Below are 26,881 nucleotides of genomic sequence, written 5' to 3' on the forward strand. Positions count from 1 at the left end.
TTTATTGCCTGAAAGGTGTGTCCACTCCAAACTCATGACTTTTCATTTGTTCCTGAAACCAGCTTTCAGTAACGATCATGCCATGTGTTTACTGGATAGCATGCAAATGTGTAATATTGTATAAAATAAATGTGCAATAAATAGAAAACAAGAGTATTTGTGAGAGAAATGGTTTAAAATTGGAAACCATACGGAATAAACGTGTTCAACAACATAGCTCACAGTTGAAAGTCCTGAAAGCATTTCCTCTTCATATGGTCAAAAGGAGGTCTAGGGCCTAGTCTAAACACTAGCAAAACAACAAGGACTGGTCACTTATGAAGCTCTTGGCATGCTGCCAGCATGTGGAGATTATTGTGTAATGCAGTAATGAGTACATGATTACAACACAGCATATCTCTTTTGGCTTACAGTTTACAGTGCATCTGCCACGTTGCTGTACCCTGCCTTGTCCCTAGCAGTCTGAGTCTGTGTGTCTGCCCCTTTGTAGCTAGCTCATCCTGCCGAAGGCGACCCTGGGGCCCGTGCGTGGGGGCCGTGGCTCACGTCCATCTGAGATGACCCAGATGGCAGGCATGTTCTTGTTGCCCTCCATCAGGCAGTGGATCTCCTCCGCCTTGACCATAGCCTCCAGCTCAGCGTTGGTCTCTGGACACCAGTCCACCTGGAACTTGTCCTTACACTCCCAGGGGTTAACCACCTCCTCGTCAGGCTGTACCCCAAACAGGTAGTCTACAAAGGGGGGGGGAGAACACAATATGGCAAAATAATTTTTAACGGAGATATTCAATTCAGTGAAATCCAGACTGTATCAGCATGTCTGTAGTCAGCTACCGAATGATAATTTCAAATAATTTGATTGTGATATTTTGATAATATTCTCGTCATTTCATTGCTGACTGACACAAGACAAACAGTGCGTCCAGTTGGCTTCAGTGTGGTGTGGGAGTGTAGTGATAGCTGTACCTGCTAGGTCATGAATCAGCTCTTTGATGAGGTGCCTGATGATTGCGTACAGGGCGATCAGAGCCACCACCGATGCTAGGAACAGATAGATAACATAGTTGGGCAGGGTGATAGCGTCCCGAGAGGGAGGCTTGTAGCTTTCAAAGAACACCTCCTCTTGTGGTTCCCCATAGTCCAAGTTATGGTCCATTGTCCCCAGACTCTAGTCTACCTCCACTCTTCTTCAAGGGGAGTGTGGCAGCCTCATTGATGTTGCCATCTGGTCTACCTGTCCATACACAAAGACGTGCTTGAAGTAGTATGCTGAGTATATTGGCAGTCAATTCAGTATAATGTATCCATTACATTTCTTTATAGGTAATGTGTATCAAAGATTTTTTCAAATAAGAACTACTTGTGTACCTACCAGTTTCAATGTTTTTTTTCGCCGCTTCCTAATTTGGCAGGCTGTATTAATTTCCAACAGTAATCTCCAATCTTCGAGAACAACCATGCATCAGTTGATCTCGCTCATCAATCTTCTCTCCCACTGAGAAGCTGTTATTTTAGATGTATTACATGTCATCCCACTGCAGCCCTTGTTCTGGGTACCACGCAGCATGAGGTTGCCATGGCTGCAGGAGTGCTCTAGTCCCAGATTGCATTGACTGCAAAGAGACCCACGCGAGCTAATGTACTTAGTGACGTACTGTAAGGGCCAGGTCAAGGTCAGTTCTCTGAGCCTGGATTTAGGATTGTAAAACAAAAAGTGTAAATTAGGCCAGAGGTTCCACCCACATCTCCAAAAAAGAGGTGGTTGTGTTGCCGGAGAGGTCTTTTATCCATAGTTCCAAAAGCGAGATAGGAGGTATGGTTCCTTTATTTTTGTATGTTTTGTCAGTAAGTATTACTGTTAAGCATGTCTGACAATAATCTTTTTACCAAGACCCCTCTGTCAACCCACCGTTTAATCTGAGATCTGTAATAATCCTGGCCTTTATTGGGCAATGGAAGAATTCCAATCAACCAAACTCTCCTAATGCCAAACCATATACTGATATCCAATGCTGTAGTGACCTACCAGACTGCTCTTACAGAGCTGCTCACCTCAATGTACTATAGTGGTCCTAGACCAGAATGGTAGGTGATGACAGCACGTCTTGTGTGACCTTGTGTGCCCTTGCTAAATCCCTGAGCTGCTGAGGCTGAGGCCTTATTCTCCCCTGCCCTGTCTCTGAGTCAGACTGGCTTAGTTTAGCGCCACATGATAATGGAGGATCGAGATGAGGGGATAAAGCAGATATACACATTCAGACAGACAACGGTTTAGTCCTTCCTTTATTGGAACGAGGGTCATCCTCTTTGGCCACCTCAAGAAAACAGATGTATTTACGTCTACAGCGTTACAGCAGCACATATAGCTCGGCACTCGCAAAAGGGATGTGTTCTGGTTCAGGTTCTGCTCAATCCTATGGTGTTATGTGAGCTGACATCTTATAGTAAAGATTCAACCGTTATTTCTTCTGGGGTCAAAAGGAAATGGAAAATCTCAGAGCACTGGCACAAATGAATGTTTCTGCACCGTTGGATTGTTCAAACTGTCTACACTTGTTTTCCTATACAGTACAGACATAATATAGTAGAATTGTTTGTACATACAGTATCTTAGTTTATGCATCTGATGCTTAAATTACATTGTTAAAAAATGGATTGGGTTGCAGTTTCATTTCATTTGTATAAAAACAGGATTAGATGATTGGTAGTAACAGAGATGGGATGTAGGTGTTTGGGAGCCAACCTGGGAGGAACTGAGGACAGAGCACAGAGCAGAATAGACTGGACAGTGAATTGTTATCAGGGGACCTTAGGCAAACTGTTCTTCTGACCCCAACTGACTGAAAAAGTTGTGGGTCTGTTTTCTTCAGAAGAAGGTTGTCTTTGCTTGTATATGCTGGGAGATTTGACCAATGTAAGGATCCCCTTCCCCTCGTCTACTATTCTGATGGTCATCCACCTTTTCGCCTTGACGGCAGCCGTCCTCCTTCTCCACTCCCTTGCGGTCACACACACCTTCCTCAGACCCAGTCTGCATGCACATAATGACAGTTTTAGTGTTTGGCATGTACACATTTCTCATATAGAAATATAAGAACAAGCTCAGTCACTACTACACCTTTACATGTATGTGTTTTTGATTGAAAAGTAGCCTTCGCTAGCCCTCTTAATCCACAGATCCAGCTGACTGGCCTGTTCCATGGCTTCAGATGGAGGCTACAAGGTGTGAAGGTGAACTGAAAGCTGAGTATCAATGGTGAGTCACAGTGAAAGGACTCTGGTTGGATTAATCAGATTACAAAGATGTCTGTCTGCCTGCCTGTTTCTCTCTCATGTGATCATCCCACTTTACCTGCCAAGTCATGGTACAAGTCATTGATCAGGTGTCCTAGGATGGCATAGCAGGACACTACTACCACTATGACATAGAGCACATGAGGAGGCATGTGAAAGGCATCCTGGGAAGAGGCGACGTAGGCTAACAAAGTAGAGATCGTCTTTCTCCACGGCCTGTAGGAGCTGCCTGGGGTTATAGGTCCTGGGGCGGATCCACACCTCTCCCCACATGGCAGTAGGCTGGGTCTGGGCCCCATGATGCTCCGTGGTACAAAGTATTCTGGTCTGTGAGGAATCCATCCGCAAATTGAATTAGTTGAAAGGGGACGTTGATTAGGGGTATATGAGAATGAATTGACCATGTTGGTGAAAAACACCATCATGGAATGATATCTCATGGAAAGATTATTTTACAAAGAAAAGAACAATGAACTGAATGGAGACTTGGTCTGTGCGGCCCATGTGCAGTATATTCTTCATACTGAGCCTTATGGCTGGTAAGACGACAGAATAAGAGAATAAGGGAGGTAGCAGTATCTTTTTTTTAGGGCAGAAACTCTCAAAATGAAAGATCAAATAAGGGGAACATACAGTACATCTGTTGACGAAGGATATCTTCCTTCCCATAATGAACTTCCCTGAAGTCAACTGACAAAGAGTCTGATTTTCAGAGAATATGTTGCTATTTGTAATGTTGAGCAGTTGGTAGGAAAATATTAGTTCTGACTTCAGTTATGGACAAAGAGGCTTAAAGTGCTATTAATCAGCCCTCCTCTTCCCTCCAGCGCCCATCACACCATTCAGTTGTGCATTCCTCGTTTACCCGGAAATATCCTCCTGTGACACTGCCCCGTCTTTCCGGATAGCAACTTCCCTCCAAATCATGTCCCTTAATGAGGTGGGGGAGATGGAATTAAACAACAGACACAGGAATGAGAGAGTGACTGTAAGATGAAATGTGGAGGTGTCTAAAGTAAGTACATGTAAAAACACTTGAAGTTTCCTCATGCAACCTAAGTGCAGAAAGAGTTCTCTCAGACTGAGGAGGCTGATGTCACGTAAAAGACTGAGTACTGTCTCGCAACAGAGCTGAGGCTGTCGAGCCTGAATACTGCCTCCCAACAGAGCTGAGGCTGTCGAGGCTGAATACTGCCTCCCAACAGAGGTGAGGCTGTCGAGTCTGAATACTGCCTCCCAACAGAGCTGAGGCTGTCGAGACTGAATACTGCCTCCCAACAGAGCTGAGGCTGTCGAGACTGAATACTGCCTCCCAACAGAGCTGAGGCTGTCGAGTCTGAATACTGCCTCCCAACAGAGCTGAGGCTGTCGAGACTGAATACTGCCTCCCAACAGAGCTGAGGCTGTCGAGTCTGAATACTGCCTCCCAACAGAGCTGAGGCTGTCGAGGCTGAATACTGCCTCCCAACAGAGCTGAGGCTGTCGAGACTGAATACTGCTTCCCAACAGAGCTGAGGCTGTCGAGACTGAATACTGCCTCCCAACAGAGCTGAGGCTGTCGAGACTGAATACTGCCTCCCAACAGAGCTGAGGCTGTCGAGACTGAATACTGCCTCCCAACAGAGCTGAGGCTGTCGAGTCTGAATACTGCCTCCCAACAGAGCTGAGGCTGTCGAGACTGAATACTGCCTCCCAACAGAGCTGAGGCTGTCGAGACTGAATACTGCCTCCCAACAGAGCTGAGGCTGTCGAGGCTGAATACTGCCTCCCAACAGAGCTGAGGCTGTCGAGACTGAATACTGCTTCCCAACAGAGCTGAGGCTGTCGAGTCTGAATACTGCCTCCCAACAGAGCTGAGGCTGTCGAGACTGAATACTGCCTCCCAACAGAGCTGAGGCTGTCGAGGCTGAATACTGCCTCCCAACAGAGCTGAGGCTGTCGAGACTGAATACTGCCTCCCAACAGAGCTGAGGCTGTCGAGACTGAATACTGCCTCCCAACAGAGCTGAGGCTGTCGAGGCTGAATACTGCCTCCCAACAGAGCTGAGGCTGTCGAGACTGAATACTGCTTCCCAACAGAGCTGAGGCTGTCGAGACTGAATATTGCTTCCCAACAGAGCTGAGGCTGTCGAGACAATACTGCCTCCCAACAGAGCTGAGGCTGTCGAGACAATACTGCTTCCCAACAGAGCTGAGGCTGTCGAGTCTGAATACTGCTTCCCAACAGAGCTGAGGCTGTCAAGACTGAATACTGCCTCCCAACATAATACTGAATACTGCCTCTCAACAGTTCAGGCTGGTTTAGCATTAGCTGTATCATCACTGACTAGAATACTACACAAGTACTACATGAGCCACTCTCCCTCATCAAAAGCAGAGTACTGACAGCAAAAGCATTAGCAAAACCTATAAATGAACCTAAAGCCTTCTCTCTCTAGTCAGTAAAAGCATTGCTCACTCATACCAGGACGATCTCCTCAGGGTTGGGTGCATCCTTGATCTTCTTGCAGAAAACTTGAGACAACAGGCTGTCTGTCTGCTGTGTGAGGCTAGCCTGGCAGGGAGGACTGGAGTCCATCTTGTCAGCAACAGGGTCAGTAGCTCTACTCCACTCAAACTTTGAGTGAAACTGGACTGAAGGGTCAAGAGTCACTCCTCTGTGTCTAACTCTAAATAAGTCTGTGTCCCTCATAACCTTCGACACATAGACCTAATTATTCCTCAAGGGTGTTCCCTGTCAGACTAGAATGATGGCTGTGAATGAGTATGACCATGAGTAAGTAGTCAATGGCATCCTTTCTCTCTGACAGATTTCATATAAACCTGGTTTCCACCAAATCATGTTTGATGGAAAGTCTTATAGATGTGTCAAAATAGATATGTATCAATTTAGTAGGACGTTCTCCATAAATAGGCCAATTACTGATTATCATATAATTGCCAGAATAGAAGGATACAATTGGAAATAATTGAAAACACATTGGATGATGTGTAATGACCAATTACTTTCCACATGATTCTGCATCATACATAGTCTGTTGATTATATACTGCTCCAAAAAAATAAAGGGAACACTTAAACAACACATCCTATATCTGAATGAAAGAAATAATCTTATTAAATACTTTTTTCTTTACATAGTTGAATGTGCTGACAACAAAATCACACAAAAATAATCAATGGAAATCCAATTTATCAACCCATGGAGGTCTGGATTTGGAGTCACACTCAAAATTAAAGTGGAAAACCACACTACAGGCTGATCCAACTTTGATGTAATGTCCTTAAAACAAGTCAAAATGAGGCTCAGTAGTGTGTGTGGCCTCCACGTGCCTGTATGACCTCCCTACAACGCCTGGGCATGCTCCTGATGAGGTGGCGGATGGTCTCCTGAGGGATCTCCTCCCAGACCTGGACTAAAGCATCCGCCAACTCCTGGACAGTCTGTGGTGCAACGTGGCGTTGGTGGATGGAGTGAGACATGATGTCCCAGATGTGCTCAATTGGATTCAGGTCTGGGGAACGGGCAGGCCAGTCCGTAGCATCAATGCCTTCCTCTTGCAGGAACTGCTGACACACTCCAGCCACATGAGGTCTAGCATTGTCTTGCATTAGGAGGAACCCAGGGCCAACCGCACCAGCATATGGTCTCACAAGGGGTCTGAGGATCTCATCTCGGTACCTAATGGCAGTCAGGCTACCTCTGGCGAGCACATGGAGGGCTGTGCGGCCCCCCAAAGAAATGCCACCCCACACCATGACTGACCTACCGCCAAACCGGTCATGCTGGAGGATGTTGCAGGCAGCAGAACGTTCTCCACGGCGTCTCCAGACTCTGTCACGTCTGTCACGTGCTCAGTGTGAACCTGCTTTCATCTGTGAAGAGCACAGGGCGCCAGTGGCGAATTTGCCAATCTTGGTGTTCTCTGGCAAATGCCAAACGTCCTGCACGGTGTTGGGCTGTAAGCACAACCCCACCTGTGGACGTCGGGCCCTCATACCACCCTCATGGAGTCTGTTTCTGACTGTTTGAGCAGACACATGCACATTTGTGGCCTGCTGGAGGTCATTTTGCAAGGCTCTGGCAGTGCTCCTCCTGCTCCTCCTTGCACAAAGGCGGAGGTAGCGGTCCTGCTGCTGGGTTGTTGCCCTCCTACGGCCTCCTCCACGTCTCCTGATGTACTGGCCTGTCTCCTGGTAGCGCCTCCATGCTCTGGACACTACGCTGACAGACACAGCAAACCTTCTTGCCACAGCTCGCATTGATGTGCCATCCTGGATGAGCTGCACTACCTGAGCCACTTGTGTGGGTTGTAGACTCCGTCTCATGCTACCACTAGAGTGAAAGCACCGCCAGCATTCAAAAGTGACCAAAACATCAGCCAGGAAGCATAGGAACTGAGAAGTGGTCTGTGGTCACCACCTGCTGAACCACTCCTTTATTGGGGGTGTCTTGCTAATTGCCTATAATTTCCACCTGTTGTCTATTCCATTTGCACAACAGCATTTGAAATGCATTGTCAATCAGTGTTGCTTCCTAAGTGGACAGTTTAATTTCACAGAAGTGTGATTAACTTGGAGTTACATTGTGTTGTTTAAGTGTTCCCTTTATTTTTTTGAGCAGTGTATGTTGAGTGAACAAATGTAGCACCAGTAAACAAATGACACATTTTGACACTGTAGAATGAGGAAAACAGAGATGCAAAATACCTTGCTGGGTTGAGCTGCAGACAAAGATTCCTTTGGCTGTTTCGCTACAGTCCATAACATTTCCCTAAGGCTGTATTTGGTGAATTTTCCTCTCCTTATGTGAGCAGTAGTAAGTAATCATCTGGTATCCATAAGATGACACACCAAGTGAAAAACTCTGCATTGTGTGTATGATTAAATCTCTACCCAATCCGGAGATAAGCTTCAACACCAAAATGCCACAGAGGCAAGACAAGGTCACAGCCTAAACTGTGAGTCAGAAAACCCCTCATAATGTTAAAAATAGTTAATTATATCCAGAAATATATTTGTTTATCAGTTTCAAAGAAATGCATTAACTATGTGTAAAACTGTGCTCCAACGGCAGGAGCTGTGGAGGACTGAGCATTTCCCCCAGACAAAACAGCTTCATGTTTCCTATCTACTCTGAGCAGTACAACTCTGTAAGGTCAGTTATTTAGACAGGGTTATCCTCTTCCTTTCTACAGAAGGCCTCTGTGAGGACAAAGAACCAGTAGATGACGGAGATGGTGTTGACAACAACGATGCCGATCATGATGGGGTGCATCATGGTGACTGAGGTGTTGGTAGGTTGAGGGAAGGCCGGGCACTGTTTCCATAGCTCTGTGTTTAGCTACGTTTAGTGCACAGGAATGGGTCATTCATCACCATTTTACTATAGCTGTGGCCCTCTCTCTCAGCATGCTGGTAATTCTCTATCCCTCCACAGAGCTGACAGCTGCTTTTCTTTCCACTCTCTGTAGAGCTCACAACTGAAGATGCACACATACTGTACATCACACGAACAAAAGCTTTCCCCTGATCCGGGTTATGAAAAGAGTATGTTTGTACTGTTAAGTGTAAATGCTACATTTTCATCCCATTTGTAATCTTTGTCAAAGCACAGAGGATAGCAATGTGTCTCAGTGGGAATGAGAAAGCTGAAGGGAAATAACTTGTAGAGTATTTCCAAATTCATATGACCCTATTATTAATGCCTCTGATGGGGGAGTATGAGTGGCTGTGTGGATTATCCCTGATGATGCAACACCGCTGACTGGGCTAGAACACAGGCAAGCTACTGCCATGATAGTGCTAAATGACACCATTGTTCTATTGTCTCAATGTTATTACCTAAGCCTTTATTTTCATTTCAGATTAAAAATAAATGTGATTGACAGAGCAGAAAAGTGGATTAACAATCTTGATTGACAAATCAGGTTCTGATTTCAGACGCTTATCAGATCATTCTGAATTAAAGATAAATGTGAATGGTTCACTGAGCATAGGGGGAAAAGTATTACATTATCTTAATTTATTCATGTAGCTTCCATGAAAACAATGAATAAACAAACTAAAACATAGCTCAATGCCCTGTAATATTATTATTACACTGCCTTGTCTCAGAGGCCAATAATCACTGGCAAGAGTAAGATCGTTTCAATGAATGAAAATGGGTCTAAGTGATAATGAGTTATGACCTCTGCGGAAAGCTCTTACAGTGCTGTATAGCAGTTCTCCTATAGCTTCCAATGTCCGTGCTTGCCGTTTGGCCCTCACTGCTCCCCCTGCAGTCGTAGTAGTCCGTCAGCGTACTGGAACTGTGTGCCGTTCTCATACTCCAGCATGTCCAGGGCTACCTCACAGCTCTCCTTCACCACGCGCTCTGCGTCTTTCCTATAGCGCTCCAGGATCTTCATACACTCCTCCTTGCCGATGGATCCCAGGGCCTCTGCACACTCGTGTCTCACCATGGCATTCTCCCCGTCCAGCGCCAGAGCTGCCTGCAGCTGGGGGATGCTGGCTGGGTGCTGGATCTGACCCAGGACGTAGCCAATCTCATGGCGGAACAAGGCACTGCTACACTGAAGACCTGTGAAGGATAAAAGGGTTGAGTGAGTGTTGGTGTTTTCAGACGCCGATTGTGGAGAGATACGTAATGATTCAGAGACGCCGATAGTGGAGGGATACGTAATGATTCAGAGACGCCGATAGTGGAGGGATACGTAATGATTCAGAGACGCCGATAGTGGAGGGATACGTAATGATTCAGAGACGCCGATAGTGGAGGGATACGTAATGATTCAGAGACGCCGATAGTGGAGGGATACGTAATGATTCAGAGACGCCGATAGTGGAGGGATACGTAATGATTCAGAGACGCCGATAGTGGAGGGATACGTAATGATTCAGAGACGCCGATAGTGGAGGGATACGTAATGATTCAGACGCCGATAGTGGAGGGATACGTACTGATTCAGAGACGCCGATAGTGGAGGGATACGTAATGATTCAGACGTCGATAGTGGAGGGATACGTACTGATTCAGAGACGCCGATAGTAGAGGGATACGTACTGATTCAGACGCCGATAGTGGAGGGATACGTACTGATTCAGACGCCGATAGTGGAGGGATACGTACTGATTCAGAGACGTCGATAGTGGAGGGTTACGTACTGATTCAGAGACGCCGATAGTGGAGGGATACGTACTGATTCAGAGACGTCGATAGTGGAGGGTTACGTACTGATTCAGACGCCGATAGTGGAGGGATACGTACTGATTCAGACGCCGATAGTGGAGGGATACGTACTGATTCAGACGCCGATAGTGGAGGGATACGTACTGATTCAGACGCCGATAGTGGAGGGATACGTAATGATTCAGACGCCGATAGTGGAGGGATACGTACTGATTCAGACGCCGATAGTGGAGGGATACGTACTGATTCAGACGCCGATAGTGGAGGGATACGTACTGATTCAGACGCTGATAGTGGAGGGATACGTAATGATTCAGGACAAGAAAATGTGCTTATGTGAATACGAATGTGGCTGCACATTTTTGCAGAAAATAAGCTCTTCAATGCTACAAATTCACTCCTTTATTAACAATTGCCATAGACAGCATAGTCTAAGAAGGACTGCCAGTCTCTCTCACCATCTCCTAGAGCCAGGACAGCCTCCTCGGTGCCCAGGTTGCGGAGGGCGAACATGGCCCTGTAGCGCTCAAACAGCGGCAGGCTCTCATCCAGGAGCTGTGTCCTCAGCTCAGGGACAGTCTTCCTCAGGGCTGGGGGAGCAGGGTCCACAGAACAGTAAGGGTTTCCGTCGGTGCCCTCCTCTCCGTTCTGGTCCCCACCAGATATCAGCCACTCCAGCCGCCTGACAGCCAACTGGCACGTCTCTGCCACCTGGAGGACAACGAGAGTACTGTCATGACCATCATACAGGCACTGTAGGGGCCGATTGACGCCTTTCCTACGCACTTCAGTATTTGGTATTCAGACTTACCTTATTCAGTTGCGTAACGCGCTCTGCAGGTGTGGCTACCTTGCACGCTCTGAATACATTTCTTTCAATTGCTGAAAACCCTCCCACTTGCTAACCAACAGATTTTATTTGAGTTTATTCTATAGGGTCTATTACATTCATCTTAAGCCATCCCTTTTAGTTTTAATTTTGTCAGACTCACTAGAATATAATTGAGGTTCAGAATATTAGGTATCAAATAGAAAATGTAACATGTAAAGTGTTGGTCCCATGAGCTGAAATAAAAGATCCCAGAAACATTCCATTTGTACAAAAAGCTTATTTCTCTAATTTTGTGCACAAATTTGTTAACATCCCTGTTAGTGAGAATGTATCTTTTGCCAAGATAATCCATCCACCTGACAGGTGTGGCATATCAAGAAGATGATTAAACAGCATGATCATTACACAGGTGCATCTTGTGCTGGGGACAATAAAAGGCCACTAAAATGTGCAGTTTTGTAACACAACCCCACAGATGTCTCAAGTTGAGGGAGCGTGCAATTGGCATGCTGACTGCAGGAATTATCCGCAGGAATTGAATGTTCATTTCTCTACCATAACCCGACCTCTGTCGTTTTAGAGAATTTGTCAGTAAGTGCAACCGGCCTCACAACCGCAGACCACGTGTAACCATGCCAGCCCAGGACCTCCACATCAGGCTTCTTCACCTGCAGGATCTTCTGAGACCAGCCACCTGATTAAACTGTGGGTTTGCACAACCAAAGAATTTCTGCAAACTGTCAGAAACCATAGTCTCAGGGAAGCTCATCTGCATGCTCGTCGCCCTCACCAGGGTCTTGGCCTGAATGCAGTTTGGCGTCTTAACCGACTTCAGTGGGCAAATGTTCAAATTCAGGCCATAAAATATAAATCCGCCACCAGCCAAACGTGGGTAGATTTCGGTATAGGCAGGTAAGAAAGTCTTTCACCAGCCACGTTGGCGGGTGGTCAATTTGCAGGGCTCTACAGTGCGAGCATTACATTTGCGAATTAAAAGTCAAAAGTCATGTATAAGCACACGTGCGAGTTAGAAAAATGCTGCAGTAGCTGTTTAAAGTATTTCTGCTGTTTTGTTTCATAGTATTTTTGTCCAATTAGCAGCTAAGCCTATATCTCACCTCGCACAGGGGCACTGAGTGAAGTGATGATAGATACATTTGGCATAAAAGTATTTCTAATTCACTTGAATTTTGACAAGGTTAGAACTCATTTCTTGGCTATTAACATTGTTTTGTTCACAAGCTAAGGTGTTTTTCAATGTTGGTTTGAGTCTGCTGCTTCTACTGACAGCGAAGAGACACCCTAGTCAGATCCCAAATCTCTCTCTCCCTCTCTCACACAGGTGAAAGGACTGGAGTGACACCGTTAGCATGGTAACATCCTGCCCTTAAAGGGGCAGCTGAAGATTCTGATATTTTCATTATAAGACTGAGGTCACAAAAAATGAAATTAAGCAATATATCACATTTCTTACTAATACATTTCTTGTTTTAGAAACAAAGCGTGGTAATCAGTATTTTTTTTAATGTAATTATGGCACAAACATATTTTGGCTGGTAAAATAAAATCAGTGGCTGGTAGATTTTTTTCATCTACTGTACTTGCCACAGGGGCTGGTGGACCAAAAAGTTCATTTTAGGCCCTGCTCACCTTCGATGGCCACTGGCACGTTGGAAAAGTGTGCTCTTCACAAATTAATCTCGGTTTCAACTGTACCGGGCAGATAGCAGACAGCGTGCATGGCGTCTTGTGGTTTGCTGATGTCAACGTTGTGAACAGAGTGCCCCATGGTGGCTGTGGGGTTATGGAACGGACAGGCATAAGCTATGGACAATGAACACAATTGCATTTTATTGATGGCAATTTGAATGCACAGAGATATCGTGCCGAGATCCTAAAGGCCCATTGTCGTTCCGTTCGTCCGCCGCCATCATCTCATGCTTCATGATAATTGACTGCCCCATAATTCCTGGAAGCTGAAAATGCCCCAGTTCTTCCATGGCCTGCATACTCAGACATGTTACTGATTGAGCATGTATGGGATGCTCTGGATTGACGTGTACAAAAGCATGTTCCAGTTCCCACCAATATCCAGCAACTTTGCACAGCCATTGAAATGGAGTGGGTCAACATTCCACAACAACAGCCTGATCAACTCTATGCGAAGAAGATGTCACGCTGCATGAGGCAAATGGTGGTCACACCAGATACTGACTGGTTTTCTGATCCACGCCCGATCTTTTTTAAAAGGGTATCCGTGACCAACATATGCATATCTGTATTCCCAGTCGTGAAATCCATAGATTAGGGCCCAATGAAATTATTTCAATTGATTGATTTCCTTATATGAACTGTAACTCAGTAAAAAAATTGAAATTGTTGCATGTTGCATTTTATTTTTGTTCAGTGTGACTATGCATATTCATCTCCGTATAAACACCAATTGGTAGATAAAAAAATATTCTGATCTTGTAGACAATTTAGGGTTAAGACAGTATTTTATTCAGCATTAAAAAAAGGTTTGGAGGGCCTTTACGCATAAAACATATTGATGATTCAAAAAGTGGTACATCTCCTTCATCCTGAAAGTCGTCATATTCAGTTCAACCCATGGTAATGTTGGAAGATTAGTGTACATAGAATTACAATAGGGAGAATAGTGTACAATAGTAGGCTATACCCTCATCTATTGCCCGCACTAATAGGGTTCAAACTGTTACGGCGTGGTCTCCATAACGATTTAATTAGCCTACTGTCAATAACGATCCTCAACTGCACGGTCGTGACAGCATTTACAGAGGCTCAAATGAAGGTAAATGAAAACAAATGGAATGATAATGTAGGCTATACCAACTGAAGGGAACTAACAGTAAATTGGCAGTTGAATGTGTGTGGTTATTAGAACTACCGACATTCGATACTGATAGTGGGTAATATTTAACATGATAGAAATAGGAAACAATGTCGGGGCAGCCTATAATTAAGACATTTGAGAATGCCCATCCTTGCAAGTTAAAAAGCCGTACAATTTAAATTATGCATAATGGCTCAGTATTTTATAAACTTTGTGGGACTGTTAATATGTTGACATGCTTCAGTTTGCTGCCATATGACTGGTTTCATTTGTCTCCAGTGATTCTATGGTCAAATAGATATACAGTGAATTCGGAAAGTATTCAGATCAGACCCCTTGACTATTTCCACATTTTGTTACGTTACAGCCTTATTCTAAAATTGATTAAAATTGTCCCCCCCCCAATCTACACACAATACCCCATAAAGACAAAGCTAAAAACATGTATTTTTTTTGCAAATGTATAAAAAATAAAAACATTACATTTACATAAGTATTCAGACCCTTTACTCAGTACTTTGTTGAAGCACCTTTGGTAGCTATTACAACCTTGAGTCTTCTTGGGTATGGCGCTACAAGCTTAGCACACCTGTATTTGGAGTTTTTCCCATTCTTCTCCGCAGATCCTCTCAAGCTCTGTCAGGTTGGATGGGGAGCATCGCTGCACAGCTATTTTCAGGTCTCTCCAGAGATGATAGAAGGGTTCAAGTCCAGGCTCTGGTTGGGCCAATCAAGGACATTCAGAGACTTGTCCTGAAGACGCTTGGCTGTGTGCTTAGGGTCGTTATCCTGTTGGAAGGTGAACCTTCACCCAGTCAGAGTTCCTGAGCGCTCTGGAACAGGTGTTCATCAAGGATCTCTTTACTTTGCTCCGTTCATCTTTCCCTCAATCCTAACTAGTCTCCCAGTCCCTGCTGCTGAAAAACATCGCCACAGTATGATGCTGCCACCACCATGCTTCACCGTAGGGCTGCTGGTGCCAGGTTTCCTCCAGACCATGTCAGAATCACCTCCCGACCAGCTCTAGGAAGAGTCTTGGTGGTTCCAAACTTTTCCATTTAAGAATGATGGAGGCCACTGTTCTTGGACCTTCAATGTGGCAGAAACTTTTTGGTACCCTTCTCCAGATCTGTGCACTGACACAATCCTGTCTGAGCTCCACGGACAATTCCTTCAACCTCATGGCTTAGTTTTTGATCCAACATGCACTGTCAACTGTGGGACCTTATATAGACAGGTGTGTCTTTGCAAATCATGTCCAATCAATTGAATTTACCACAGGTAGACTCAAATCAAATTGTAGAAACATCAAGGATGATCAATGGAAACAGGACGCAACGGGAGTTCAATTTCGAGTCTCATAGCAAAGGGTCTGAATACTTATGTAAATAAATGTACCTGTTTTAACTTGTAATAAATTTGCTAACATTTCTAAACCTGTTTTTCATTATGGGGCTGTGTGTAGATTGACCAGGATTTCTTTTTAAATCCATTTTAGAATACAGCTGTAAAATAAGAAAATGTGGAAAAAGTAAATGCACTGTAGAACAAGTGTGATATTTACAATTCCCTTATCCAAACAGATTACTAATTTACCTAGCTATAATCAAGTTGTAAATTACAATGCATGGAGAATGGTGTTATTTCTATTGGAAAAAGTAGATGCTTTTTCCACTTGGAACCAGTAGGTCGCTAGACTATTTATTCATGGTTTCCTTGGGTATAAAGGTGGCGGAATTCAAGGTCAGAATACGGCATATCTGTCGCCACACCTTAATTTACTCTATCGCCACACCAAATGAATAGCTGCTGGTAAATAGCATAATATTCTCAGGCTTAAATTCAAGGTCAGAATACGCAGAGAGAGAAGTGCATAAAGGGAATTACGTTCCATTTACGCATGCTTAACTCGGGTTGGAATTCCTCCTCAATGAATATTACTATATGTAAATGCTAAATGTGTGTGATGTTTGATTTCCACAATCTCTTTGCTACTTATTTATATCCAATATGCCTAGTTTTACATACCTCGATGACTGGGTCCTCGGAGTACTCTTTCAGTAAGTCAAGGACCTCGAGGTTCCCAATAGCTCCTAATGCTTCCCCTAAATAAATTAAATAAAAAAGTGAACCGTTTAGATAAGCACTATTACATTCTGTGAACATGTTTATCAATACAGTATGTATATGAATGAGAGTGGACTCATGATCTGGCATACTGACCTGCTTCATGCCTGACCATAGGATCCTGTGTTGTGTCTTTCAGAACAGTCTCTAACGTGGGGATGGCTCTCTCATCCTGCATTTGGCCCAGGCAATATGCCAACTCATGTTTTAGCAGAGCAGAGTCATCCACAAAAGTCTGACTGATCCATTCTATGGCCTCTGGTCCACCCACGTTACGCAGGGTGAAGAGTGCTCTGAACCGTGTTGTCAGGTGCTGCTTTGGGTTGACCAGAATTTTGCCCACTGCTGCCACCTCCTGCTCACTTGCCATTCTGAGAATAATAATGGCTGTAGCTATCTGAAAAGGGGGAAAATATCAGAAAAGGTGAGGATGTTAAGTGAATTAACTGAATATGTAGTTAGCTATTGCTCATCTAGTATAAAACACGAAATCCAATCAACAAACAATTTTCCCTAGTATAAAACTAGACAGCTGCATTGCTGGTTCACATAAGCTATGCTTTTCAGGCTAGCAGCCTAGATAACTTTAGTTACAGAACCAGCAAGCTAACGTTAGCTAGTAAAGATGTTTGATAACATGGCTAGCTAGCTAGGTTTGCTAATGAATATCATGCCATATCCAAGCCGAATCTCGCCTAGTTAAATACTTCACCGGAACAGCTCAAAGATAATCGTACTCACTTCACGGAATTTTCTGTAACAGTTCGCTACAAGCAGCACTTCATCTTTCCCACATGGACAAGAAAGTTCCACAGGCACAAAGCAGAGAGGATGAGTCGAACCGAGAGGATTTACTCTGCCCAAAATCGGTCCACGAAAATAAGACCACAAAGTGAGACATTTTTGTATGGTCAATGAGTGTCGAATTTGGTCGACAAAAAAATTTCATCTTTAATTTGCTACGTGAGGCTTATTTTATCGAATATAAGTTTCGTAATGGATAGTTGTTACTGGTGCACTGAGTGACGGACGCACGTGGTATGTTGGCAACTTTGGGCGAAAGAAAACGACTTTACTGTGGAGATGTGCCTGTTCATATTTCCTTTAGGGAAGTGCACGTGTGCAATAACTCAATTCGCCTTTGCGCTCCTAAACAACGCGACAAAAACAAACAAAAAAAGTCTACAAAACTCTGTCCACTCTGTTCATAACATATTTTAGTTTCGGGAACATAAAACTGTATTGAGATCAAATGTTTCATCGATAACAAGAGTTGCAGAATGTCGGCCAAAATTAATCTCGTTCCATCTTCTCCCACTGCCGGCCACTGGAATTCCTCTCACTACCATTTTTGGTAGTGAGTAGAAAGGCGAAGTGAATGCTTCACATTTAAACATCCGGTGAAATAGCTGTCTCTTTGTTCGATCTGTGGTTAGAGCGGTCACTCGACTATCGTGTCAATATAATATATCATCTTTGCATACAGTCTCTGCGCGTGACCAAGAAACACTATAACCTTGCGCTTCCGGGGCATAGTTTAGTTTACCATATGAAATGAAAGGATTCAAATGATTCAAGTGAAATGCCTTAATCACTCACGTCTATAATTAATTAATAGCTTGTATTGAAAAATATTGAAGCGTTGGAAAGTAAATTAATTAATTATATGGTAAGTATATCCCAGAAGAATAACACATGCATTGTACTAGGCTATACAATTTTTGTAGCTATAGGTCTATGATTTACATAAGGTACAGTAGTAATAATATCAAATTAATGTAATCAGAGGAGCATTTTTGATAATGCAACACTTGCCTGGGACAAGTGCGCGTGCACATCGTGAATCCCTTCGATCAGCTGATCACTGTAAACATAGATGTGTGACACGCTCGCAGTTGACGCTTATCAATTGTCGTTGTAATTAATGGCTGACATGCAGGATGCTTGATACAGTTCCCAACTATGTGGCCTGCTGATCTGACTTGTGATGTAGTTAGTTTATGCGTATTGCGAAACACTTTCACCCGACAGTGCACAAAAACAGGAAGAGTTCCAACCGAGGGATTAGAAAATCACATGTTAATGGAAACCTAGCCTACTCCTGAAGAAGTTGAGCAGTAAAGACTGCGAAAACAATCCCCCGGCTGAAGGACACCCGCAGAACGATTTTTACGGTTAGTTCATATTTTGTTTTTCTTTGAACTGTGTATCTTTCATTACATGTCTTCATGTTTGTGGCCAGTGTTGGTGTTAATAGTCCTAAGGTAACCACTAATGTTCTGAAACCATCTGGGTCTTATTTAGTAGGCAAAACGTGCCACTTCGTTCATAAACGTTGTCTCCGTACTGAACACGACCCCTTGACCTTTCAAGCGTATTCACGATTTCTGTCAATTAGGGAATTTAATCTTATCAGCAGTAATGTTGTTCACAAATATATGTATTTGTCTTTTCAGGTTGCCCATTGTGTGACGTGATGAAAAACATTGGTGTTCATGTGGGGAGTTTATTTCCCACAATGTCTTGTGTCCTCTTGCAAACATCATGATGTTGTAGCCTAAACATTTCAGATAACATTTCAAACACATCCCATTGGCTACTCCAATCAAATTGACCCATCTAGGCGTTTTGTCTATCAAACGCCTGTGATAATTCGTTTTGCTAAGTAATGGCTTCTCATAATCTTGTGGTTCAATCAAGGATGTCACAAGATAGGCCAATGTTTTTTTTTCATTTCTAGAATGTTACATTTACCAGTGGTGACATGGCTCAAAACCAGGGGATGACAGAAATAATAATATACGTTTTTATATATATTGTTGGTTTAGAAAAATTGTAACTGTAAGCCTAGAAGCATGATTGCTGAATTGCTGTATAGTGGGTTCTGAAATGTACACCCTTGATGAAGGTGAGTAAAAATTACTGTATAAAATATATTATTAAATTACTGAACTATATTGTATGCAAAAAACAAAATAATTTTATTGTAATTAATACACTTGCTCATAGACAGATTTTTTTTAGACAAGTTTTTAAAAATTCTCAAAAAGGTATTAGTCAAAATGATTGACACCCCTGTTTTCAATTCCTCACCTTGTGAGGATAATGGCAATGAGCCTTTTTCTAAAATGTTTTTTGAGTAGGAGAATATATTGGGAGGGATCTTAGACCATTCCTCAATACAGAATCCTTCCAGATCCTTGATATTCTTGTCTGTGCTTATGGACTGCCATCTTCAGTTCAAACCACAGGTTTTCAATGCGTTTCAAGTCCGGAGACTGGATGGATCTTGCAAAATGTAGATTTTGTGGCCAATTAACCATTTAAAAATGGCACCATAACATCAAAGATCCATCACCATATTTTACAGTAGGTAGACTTTATCTTTTCTGCTTATGCATTCTCATTTCGAAGCCAATCCCACCACTGGTGTACGTGGCCAAAGAGCTCTATTTTCATGTCTTCTGACCAAAGCACCGGTTCCAATCCAAGTGCCAAGGCCATTCAGCAAACGGCATGTATTTACATTTGTTGGATGACATGAAAATAGAGCTCTTTGGTCACAAACACCAGTGGTGGATTTGGCGTCGAAATGAGAATGCGTGAGCAGAAAAGAACCCCATACCTACTGTAAAATATGGTGGTGTATCTTTGATGTTATGGGGCTATCTTGCTTACACTGGTCCTGTGGCCCTTGTTAAGGTCAACGGCATCATGAACGTTACCCAGTACCAGGACATTTTAGCCAAAAACCTGGTTGCCTCTGCCGGGAGGCTGAAACTTGGCCGCAAGTGGATCTTCCAGCAAGACAATAACCCCAAGCACTCATCAAAATCCACAAAGAAATTGTTAATGGCCATCTCATATTCCTGACTTGAACACCATTGAAAACCTTTGCTTTGAATTGAAGAGGGCAGTCTATAAGTGCAGACAAGGGATCTCAAGGATCTGGAAAGATTCTCTATGGCGGAATGGCATAAGATCCCTCCCAATGTGTTCCCCAACTCATAAAACATTTTAGAAAAAGGCTCAGTGCCGCTATCCTTTTAAGTTGAGGTATTGAAAGTAGAGGGTGACCAATTAATTAGGGCCGATTTTCAAGTTTTCATAACAATCGGCATTTTTGGACACCGATCATGGCCAATTACATTGCACTCCACGAGGAGACTGCGTGGCAGGCTGACTACCTGTTATGCGAGTGCAGCAAGGAGCCAAGGTAAGGTGCTAGCTAGCATTAAATGTATCTTATAAAAAAATATCAATCTTAACATAAACTAGTTAACTACACATGGTTGATATTACTAGTTTATCTAGCTTGTCCTGCGTTGCATATAATCGAAGCGGTGCCTGTTAATTTATCATTGAATCACAGTCTACTTCGCCAAACGGGTGATTTTTAACAAGCGCATTCGCAAAAAAAGCACTGTCGTTGCACCAATGTCGACCTAACCATAAACATCAACACCTTTCTTAAAATCAATACACAAGTATATATTTTTAAACCTGCATATTTAGTTAATATTGCCTGCTAACATGAATTTCTTTTAACTAGGGAAATTGTGTCACTTCTCTTGCGATCTGTGCAACAGAGTCAGGGTATATGCAGCAGTTTGGGCCTCCTGGCTCGTTGCGAACTGTGAAGACCATTTCTTCCTAACAAAGACAGCCAACTTCGCCAAACGGGGGATGATTTAACAAAAGCGCATTTGCGAAAAAAGCACAATCGTTGCACGAATGTACCTTACCATAAACATCAATGCCTTTCTTAAAATCAATACACAGAAGTATATATTTTTTTTAAACCTGCATATTTAGTTAAAAGAAATTCATGTTAGCAGGCAATATTAAACTAGGGAAATTGTGTCACTTCTCTTGCGTTCATTGCACGCAGAGTCAGGGTATATGCAACAGTTTTGGCCGCCTGGCTCGTTGCAAACTAATTTGCCAGAATTTTACGTAATTATGACATAACATTGAAGGTTGTACAATGTAACAGCAATATTTAGAGTTATGGATGCCACCCGTTAGATAAAATACGGAGCGGTTCCGTATTTCACTGAAAGAATAAACGTTTTGTTTTTAGAAATGATATTTTCCAGATTTGACCATATTAATGACCTAAGGCTCGTATTTCTGTGTGTTATTATAATTAAGTCTATGATCTGATAGAGCAGTCTGACAGAGCGGTGGTAGGCAGCAGCACGCTCGTAAGCATTCATTCATACAGCATTTACTGCGTTTGCCAGCAGCTCTTTGCAATGCTTAACATTGCGCTGTTTATGACTTCAAGTCTATCAACTCCCGAGATTAGGCTGGCAATACTAAAGTACCTATTAGAACATCCAATAGTCAAAGGTATATGAAATACAAATGGTATAGAGAGAAATAGTCCTATAATAACTACAACCTTAAACTTCTTACCTGGGAATATTGAAGACTCATTTTTAAAAGGAACCACCAGCTTTCATATGTTCTGAGCAAGGAACTTAAACGTTAGCTTTTTTACATGGCACATATTGCACTTTTACTTTCTTCTCCAACACTTTGTTTTTGCATTATTTAAACCAAATTTAACATGTTTCATTATTTATGAGACTACATTTATTTTATTGATGTATTATATTAAGTTAAAATAAGTGTTCATTCAGTATTGTTGTAATTGTCATACTGCTCAAAAAATAAAGGGAACACTTAAACAACACAATGTAACTCCAAGTCAATCACACTTCTGTGAAATCAAACTGTCCACTTAGGAAGCAACACTGATTGACAATAAATTTCACATGCTGTTGTGCAAATGGAATAGACAACAGGTGGAAATTATAGGCAATTAGCAAGACACCCCCAATAAAGGAGTGGTTCTGCAAGTGGTGACCACAGACCACTTCTTAGTTCCTATGCTTCCTGGCTGATGTTTTGGTCACTTTTGAATGCTGGCGGTGCTTTCACTCTAGTGGTAGCATGAGATGGAGTCTACAACCCACACAAGTGGCTCAGGTAGTGCAGCTCATCCAGGATGGCACATCATTGCAAGCTGTGGCAAGAAGGTTTGCTGTGTCTGTCAGCGTAGTGTCCAGAGCATGGAGGCGCTACCAGGAGACAGGCCAGTACATCAGGAGACGTGGAGGAGGCCGTAGGAGGGCAACAACCCAGCAGCAGGACCGCTACCTCCGCCTTTGTGCAAGGAGGAGCAGGAAAAGCACTGCCAGAGCCCTGCAAAATGACCTCCAGCAGGCCACAAATGTGCATGTGTCTGCTCAAACGGTCAGAAACAGACTCCATGAGGGTGGTATGAGGGCCCGACATCCACAGGTGGGGGTTGTGCTTACAGCCCAACACCGTGCAGGACGTTTGGCATTTGCCAGAGAACACCAAGATTGGCAAATTCGCCACTGGCGCCCTGTGCTCTTCACAGATGAAAGCAGGTTCACACTGAGCACGTGACAGATGTGACAGAGTCTGGAGACGCCGTGGAGAACGTTCTGCTGCCTGCAACATCCTCCAGCATGACCGGTTTGGTGGTGGGTCAGTCATGGTGTGGGTTGGCATTTCTTTGGGGGGCCGCACAGCCCTCCAAGTGCTCGCCAGAGGTAGCCTGACTGCCATTAGGTACCGAGATGAGATCCTCAGACCCCTTGTGAGACCATATGCTGGTGCGGTTGGCCCTGGGTTCCTCCTAATGCAAGACAATGCTAGACCTCATGTGGCTGGAGTGTGTCAGCAGTTCCTGCAAGAGGAAGGCATTGATGCTATGGACTGGCCCGCCCGTTCCCCAGACCTGAATCCAATTGAGCACATCTGGGACATCATGTCTCGCTCCATCCACCAACGCCACGTTGCACCACAGACTGTCCAGGAGTTGGCGGATGCTTTAGTCCAGGTCTGGGAGGCGATCCCTCAGGAGACCATCCGCCACCTCATCAGGAGCATGCCCAGGCGTTGTAGGGAGGTCATACAGGCACGTGGAGGCCACACACACTACTGAGCCTCATTTTGACTTGTTTTAAGGATATTACATCAAAGTTGGATCAGCCTGTAGTGTGGTTTTCCACTTTAATTTTGAGTGTGACTCCAAATCCAGACCTCCATGGGTTGATAAATTGGTTTTCCATTGATTATTTTTGTGTGATTTTTGTTGTCAGCACATTCAACTATGTAAAGAAAAAAGTATTTAATAAGGTTATTTCTTTCATTCAGATCTAGGATGTGTTGTTTGTGTTCCCTTTATTTTTTTGAGCATTGTATGTATGTATGTATGTATCTATAAGAAAAAACGAAAAAAATCATAGTCGGTCGACCTCTAATTGAAAGGTATTGAAAACAGGGCTGTGAATAATTTTGGCTCCTACCTTAGAGGGAAAAAATATACATTTTTAGACAAAATCTAATTATCTGAGCAATTGTATTAGTATAAAATATTATAATTTCCCAAATATTTTGAACATACAATATAGCTCAGTATATGAATGATTTATTTTATACAGCCTTTTTTTTGTCATGTTTATCAAGGGTGTCAATTTTTGACCCCACTGTATGTACACATAGGAATCATAGGCAAACATGTTTGCATGTTCCTACTGCAACTTTCCAATTTCATTTAATAAATAAATAATTGTATGACATTGTCTTTGCAACATTTCAGCAGAGTATATGAAGCAAGATTTTTATAGCCACATCCCACCCTGGTGTATCCCAGACATGTTATTTGTGGTGTACGATAAGGAAACTGTATGGTTACGATTTCTCTTGCAGGGCTGGTGTGGTGACGGAAACCTTTTCTATTTGTGTTGTTTCCTTGTCCACTTAGGTGATTTCCACTGACATCTTTCATTTAGAAATGTTCCTTACCTTTTAGACCAAGTAGGCCTTACAATGCATTAGGTAGTCTACATGTTTACAAATGTGGCAACTTTAATCTTGCTTTACTTCTGCAATCCAAGTGAAGAACTAGATACATTTTTTTTTTTAATCCATGATTAAAGCACACGTTATTTGCATCTTGAGAGTAACAATGTGTGTGCTGTATGTATGGTTCTGCTGTCTGGTTGCTGGAAAAGCCTAGATAATGAATTTTCCTCGCACTGTTGTAGAGAAGCTACATTTGACAGAAGTGAAACTGACCACCTTACATTTTTCATTTACTGTATGATCTCAATTAGTCCTAGAGTAGATCTGATTTTCAGTTGTTTGGTTGAATGTGCAATGTGTATTAGGAGTAGTAGCCTAAATCTTAGTATTTCAGTGCTGTGATCTTCTTATTCAGTTATCTATGGAGGATCTCGATCCAGAAGACCAGTTTCTGCGTCATGCCAGAAATGGGGATCTTGCAGGCATCCAGAAGCTTCTCATGTCCAAGATTAAAGAAGAGGCCATCATCAACATCAACTGCAAAGGTAACATGAAGTAGTTGCTTGCTACTGGTCAGTTATTTCAATGAGTGAAGCTCTTCGTTAGTATACTGCAGTATTGAGGAATTTGAGTGTGTCTAATCTATTTCCATTGTTGGTCTAGAAAAATGGTTTAGCTAACTTTAGGCCAAGGCGCATAACCCTGCAGGACGGTTGCACTTACTGTTATCTGTCTACACAGGAATGCTAGGCAGAAATTTGAGTGTCTAATCTGTCCTCAGGTAAGAGTAAGTCTAACCTGGGATGGACGCCTCTCCACCTGGCCTGTTACTTTGGACACAGAGCAGTGGTGGAGGAATTACTCAAGGTACAGTAAGAAGCATCTATTTTTAATTAAGAGATGGATGATTGTTTCAAACATATATATTTTGAAGAATTAATGTGTGCGTGTGTTGGATATTCCCTGCAGGCAGGAGCAGATGTTAATTTGCCCAATAATGTAGGAGACACACCACTGCACAAAGCTGCCTTCACCGGAAGAAAGGTACCAAATTGTACAAAACATTTTGACGTCTGTCTTTATTTGAGTTTATTTTTCATTTTATATGCATGTTTGACTTTTTGATATTGACTGTTGAATTCCATGCATGCGTTTTATTCCTTCACTCAACCAGTAACTCAATTATGCATTGTTCAGGAGGTTGTCATGCTGCTGCTAAGCTATGATGCATGTGCCACTGTCATCAATGGAACAGCACAGATTCCTAAAGATGTCACTCAGAATGGGGACATCAAAAACATGCTGGGAGGTAACATATTAACATGGTGTAATATGTCCACAACATATTCAGAATAGTTTATCAACTTATTTTATGTTGGCCAAAAAGAAGCACCTGAATCAGTGTTTGTTACAAATCTTTGAGTCAATTATAGCATGAATTCTTTCTCAATCCATTCAGCGGCGGAGAGGACAGAGGAGCGGAAACTAGAAGAAGAGCTTTTAGAGGCAGCGAGAGAGGGAGACCTTTCTACCCTGTCACAGCTGGTGAGCGCTTGACTTGTGTTCAATACAAAGTTTGGGTCCACACAATATCTGTTACTTTACCAATTTCCAAATACTAACTTTTCTTTCAGTGTATGATAAGAAACATATCCTTCAGGGTTTTGTCTTTTTACCCAACAGGCTCTCTTTGTCACTCTTGTTTTAGCTTAACAGGAAAAAGCCTCCAGACATTAACTGCTGTGATCTCTTGGGTAACACCCCACTGCACTGCGCTGCCTACCGTGGTCAGAAGCTTTGTGCCCTGAAACTGCTAAAGAAGGGTGCTAGCCCCAACATCAAGAACAAAAATGGTAAAGATGGGCTCAGTCAGTAAATGAAAGGGTACATATGAGATGGGTTACTTAAAAGTTTCATGTTGGTTATTTTAACATCAGTGCCAGTGTTCTGGTATAGTTTTCTGTATAATGATTCCTTTTCTTTGACTTGTGCACAGATCAGACTGTGTTTGACCTTGCAAACAACACAGAGATAAAGCAGATTCTGGAAGGCAATATTCATAAAGTGAGTGCTGAAGTGATTTGTTATGTAAGAAAATGATTGAAGTCTGACTTGACCGCACATTGTTGTTGGAGAAAGCAACCATTACAAATGTTGTCTCTAAACTGTCTCTCAAAGGGTATGACTCACCATGTCCAGATGTTTGAAGGAGCCCTTTGGAAGGTACAGTTGTTTGCAGATGATTCCACTATTTTCACTGTCATGTTGTCAACATTGAAAAGCTTATTATCACTTGATAACATTTTCATGTACATGATTGATGACTTATAAACATAAACTTGTCCTGACCCTTCTGTCAGAGTTCCCGGTTTTTAGGCTGGCGTTCCTACTGGGTGGTCCTCCAAGATGGGGTTCTGTCCTGGTACTCTAAACAGTAGGTGCTCTCTCTCCTTCCTTAGACACAAGCTTGGTCATTTGAACCTCTTCCTGATGTTCTATGATTGGTACAATAATTTCAACAGCAGACGTGAATCTTAAGTTAGATTCAACTGCTGAAGGACACCCTTGACACGCACTAGATTCTTACACCTATTCTCTCGCTCTCTCTCGCTCTCTCCTTCCTCCAAGGTTGGATGCAGCTGCCAATGTCCGAAGACAAGGCTGTAAGCCCCTGACCCAAGCCCATTGTTTGGTAGGCCTTGATTGTCTGTTCTCTCATCAGATTTAACATGGT

General features: G+C 43.0%; 2 protein-coding genes across 6 annotated transcripts in view; one reads left to right on the forward strand and one right to left on the reverse strand.

The window, feature by feature from the left end:
• The first annotated feature begins 481 nt into the window (after window positions 1-481).
• osbpl1a (oxysterol binding protein-like 1A) overlaps window positions 482-26,881 on the forward strand; it is a 45,298-nt gene continuing 18,898 nt past the window's right edge. The window contains exons 1-12 of one of the 5 annotated variants that reach the window (XM_045687547.1): window positions 17,816-17,968; window positions 18,331-18,473; window positions 24,563-24,692; window positions 24,929-25,014; window positions 25,117-25,191; window positions 25,345-25,456; window positions 25,607-25,692; window positions 25,856-26,000; window positions 26,144-26,211; window positions 26,326-26,370; window positions 26,508-26,581; window positions 26,776-26,839. In XM_045687547.1, the coding sequence (XP_045543503.1) occupies window positions 24,569-24,692; window positions 24,929-25,014; window positions 25,117-25,191; window positions 25,345-25,456; window positions 25,607-25,692; window positions 25,856-26,000; window positions 26,144-26,211; window positions 26,326-26,370; window positions 26,508-26,581; window positions 26,776-26,839 (879 nt within the window). In that variant the 5' untranslated portion in view covers window positions 17,816-17,968; window positions 18,331-18,473; window positions 24,563-24,568. Of the gene's footprint in view, window positions 728-17,815; window positions 17,969-18,028; window positions 18,474-23,613; window positions 24,107-24,562; window positions 24,693-24,928; window positions 25,015-25,116; window positions 25,192-25,344; window positions 25,457-25,606; window positions 25,693-25,855; window positions 26,001-26,143; window positions 26,212-26,325; window positions 26,371-26,507; window positions 26,582-26,775; window positions 26,840-26,881 lie in introns of those variants that run through there. The other 4 variants (XM_045687549.1, XM_014216537.2, XM_014216538.2 and 1 more) reach the window with 4 other exon arrangements.
• LOC106613855 (deoxyhypusine hydroxylase) lies at window positions 9,126-17,468 on the reverse strand. The gene is made up of 5 exons (XM_014216539.2): window positions 17,041-17,468; window positions 16,396-16,696; window positions 16,201-16,277; window positions 10,945-11,197; window positions 9,126-9,877 (listed from the first exon to the last, which is right to left on the reverse strand). The coding sequence occupies exons 2-5, from the start codon at window positions 16,667-16,669 to the stop codon at window positions 9,561-9,563; spliced, it is 921 nt and encodes a 306-aa protein (XP_014072014.2). The 5' UTR covers window positions 16,670-16,696; window positions 17,041-17,468; the 3' UTR covers window positions 9,126-9,560.

This window comes from Salmo salar, chromosome ssa10 (assembly GCF_905237065.1).
Source record: "Salmo salar chromosome ssa10, Ssal_v3.1, whole genome shotgun sequence".
In the NCBI taxonomy this organism is placed as follows: Eukaryota; Metazoa; Chordata; class Actinopteri; order Salmoniformes; family Salmonidae; genus Salmo; species Salmo salar.

What these genes read in the sequence shown, in the direction of transcription:
- LOC106613855 (XM_014216539.2), bottom strand. Translation starts at nt 16,669, where the DNA reads ATGGCAAGTGAGCAGGAGGTGGCAGCAGTGGGCAAAATTCTGGTCAAC. An exon ending in CCGAGGACCCAGTCATCGAG is followed by an intron (nt 11,198 to 16,200) that starts GTATGTAAAACT and finishes GTTGTCCTCCAG; the next exon opens with GTGGCAGAGACGTGCCAGTT. An exon ending in TGTCCTGGCTCTAGGAGATG is followed by an intron (nt 9,878 to 10,944) that starts GTGAGAGAGACT and finishes TATCCTTCACAG; the next exon opens with GTCTTCAGTGTAGCAGTGCC.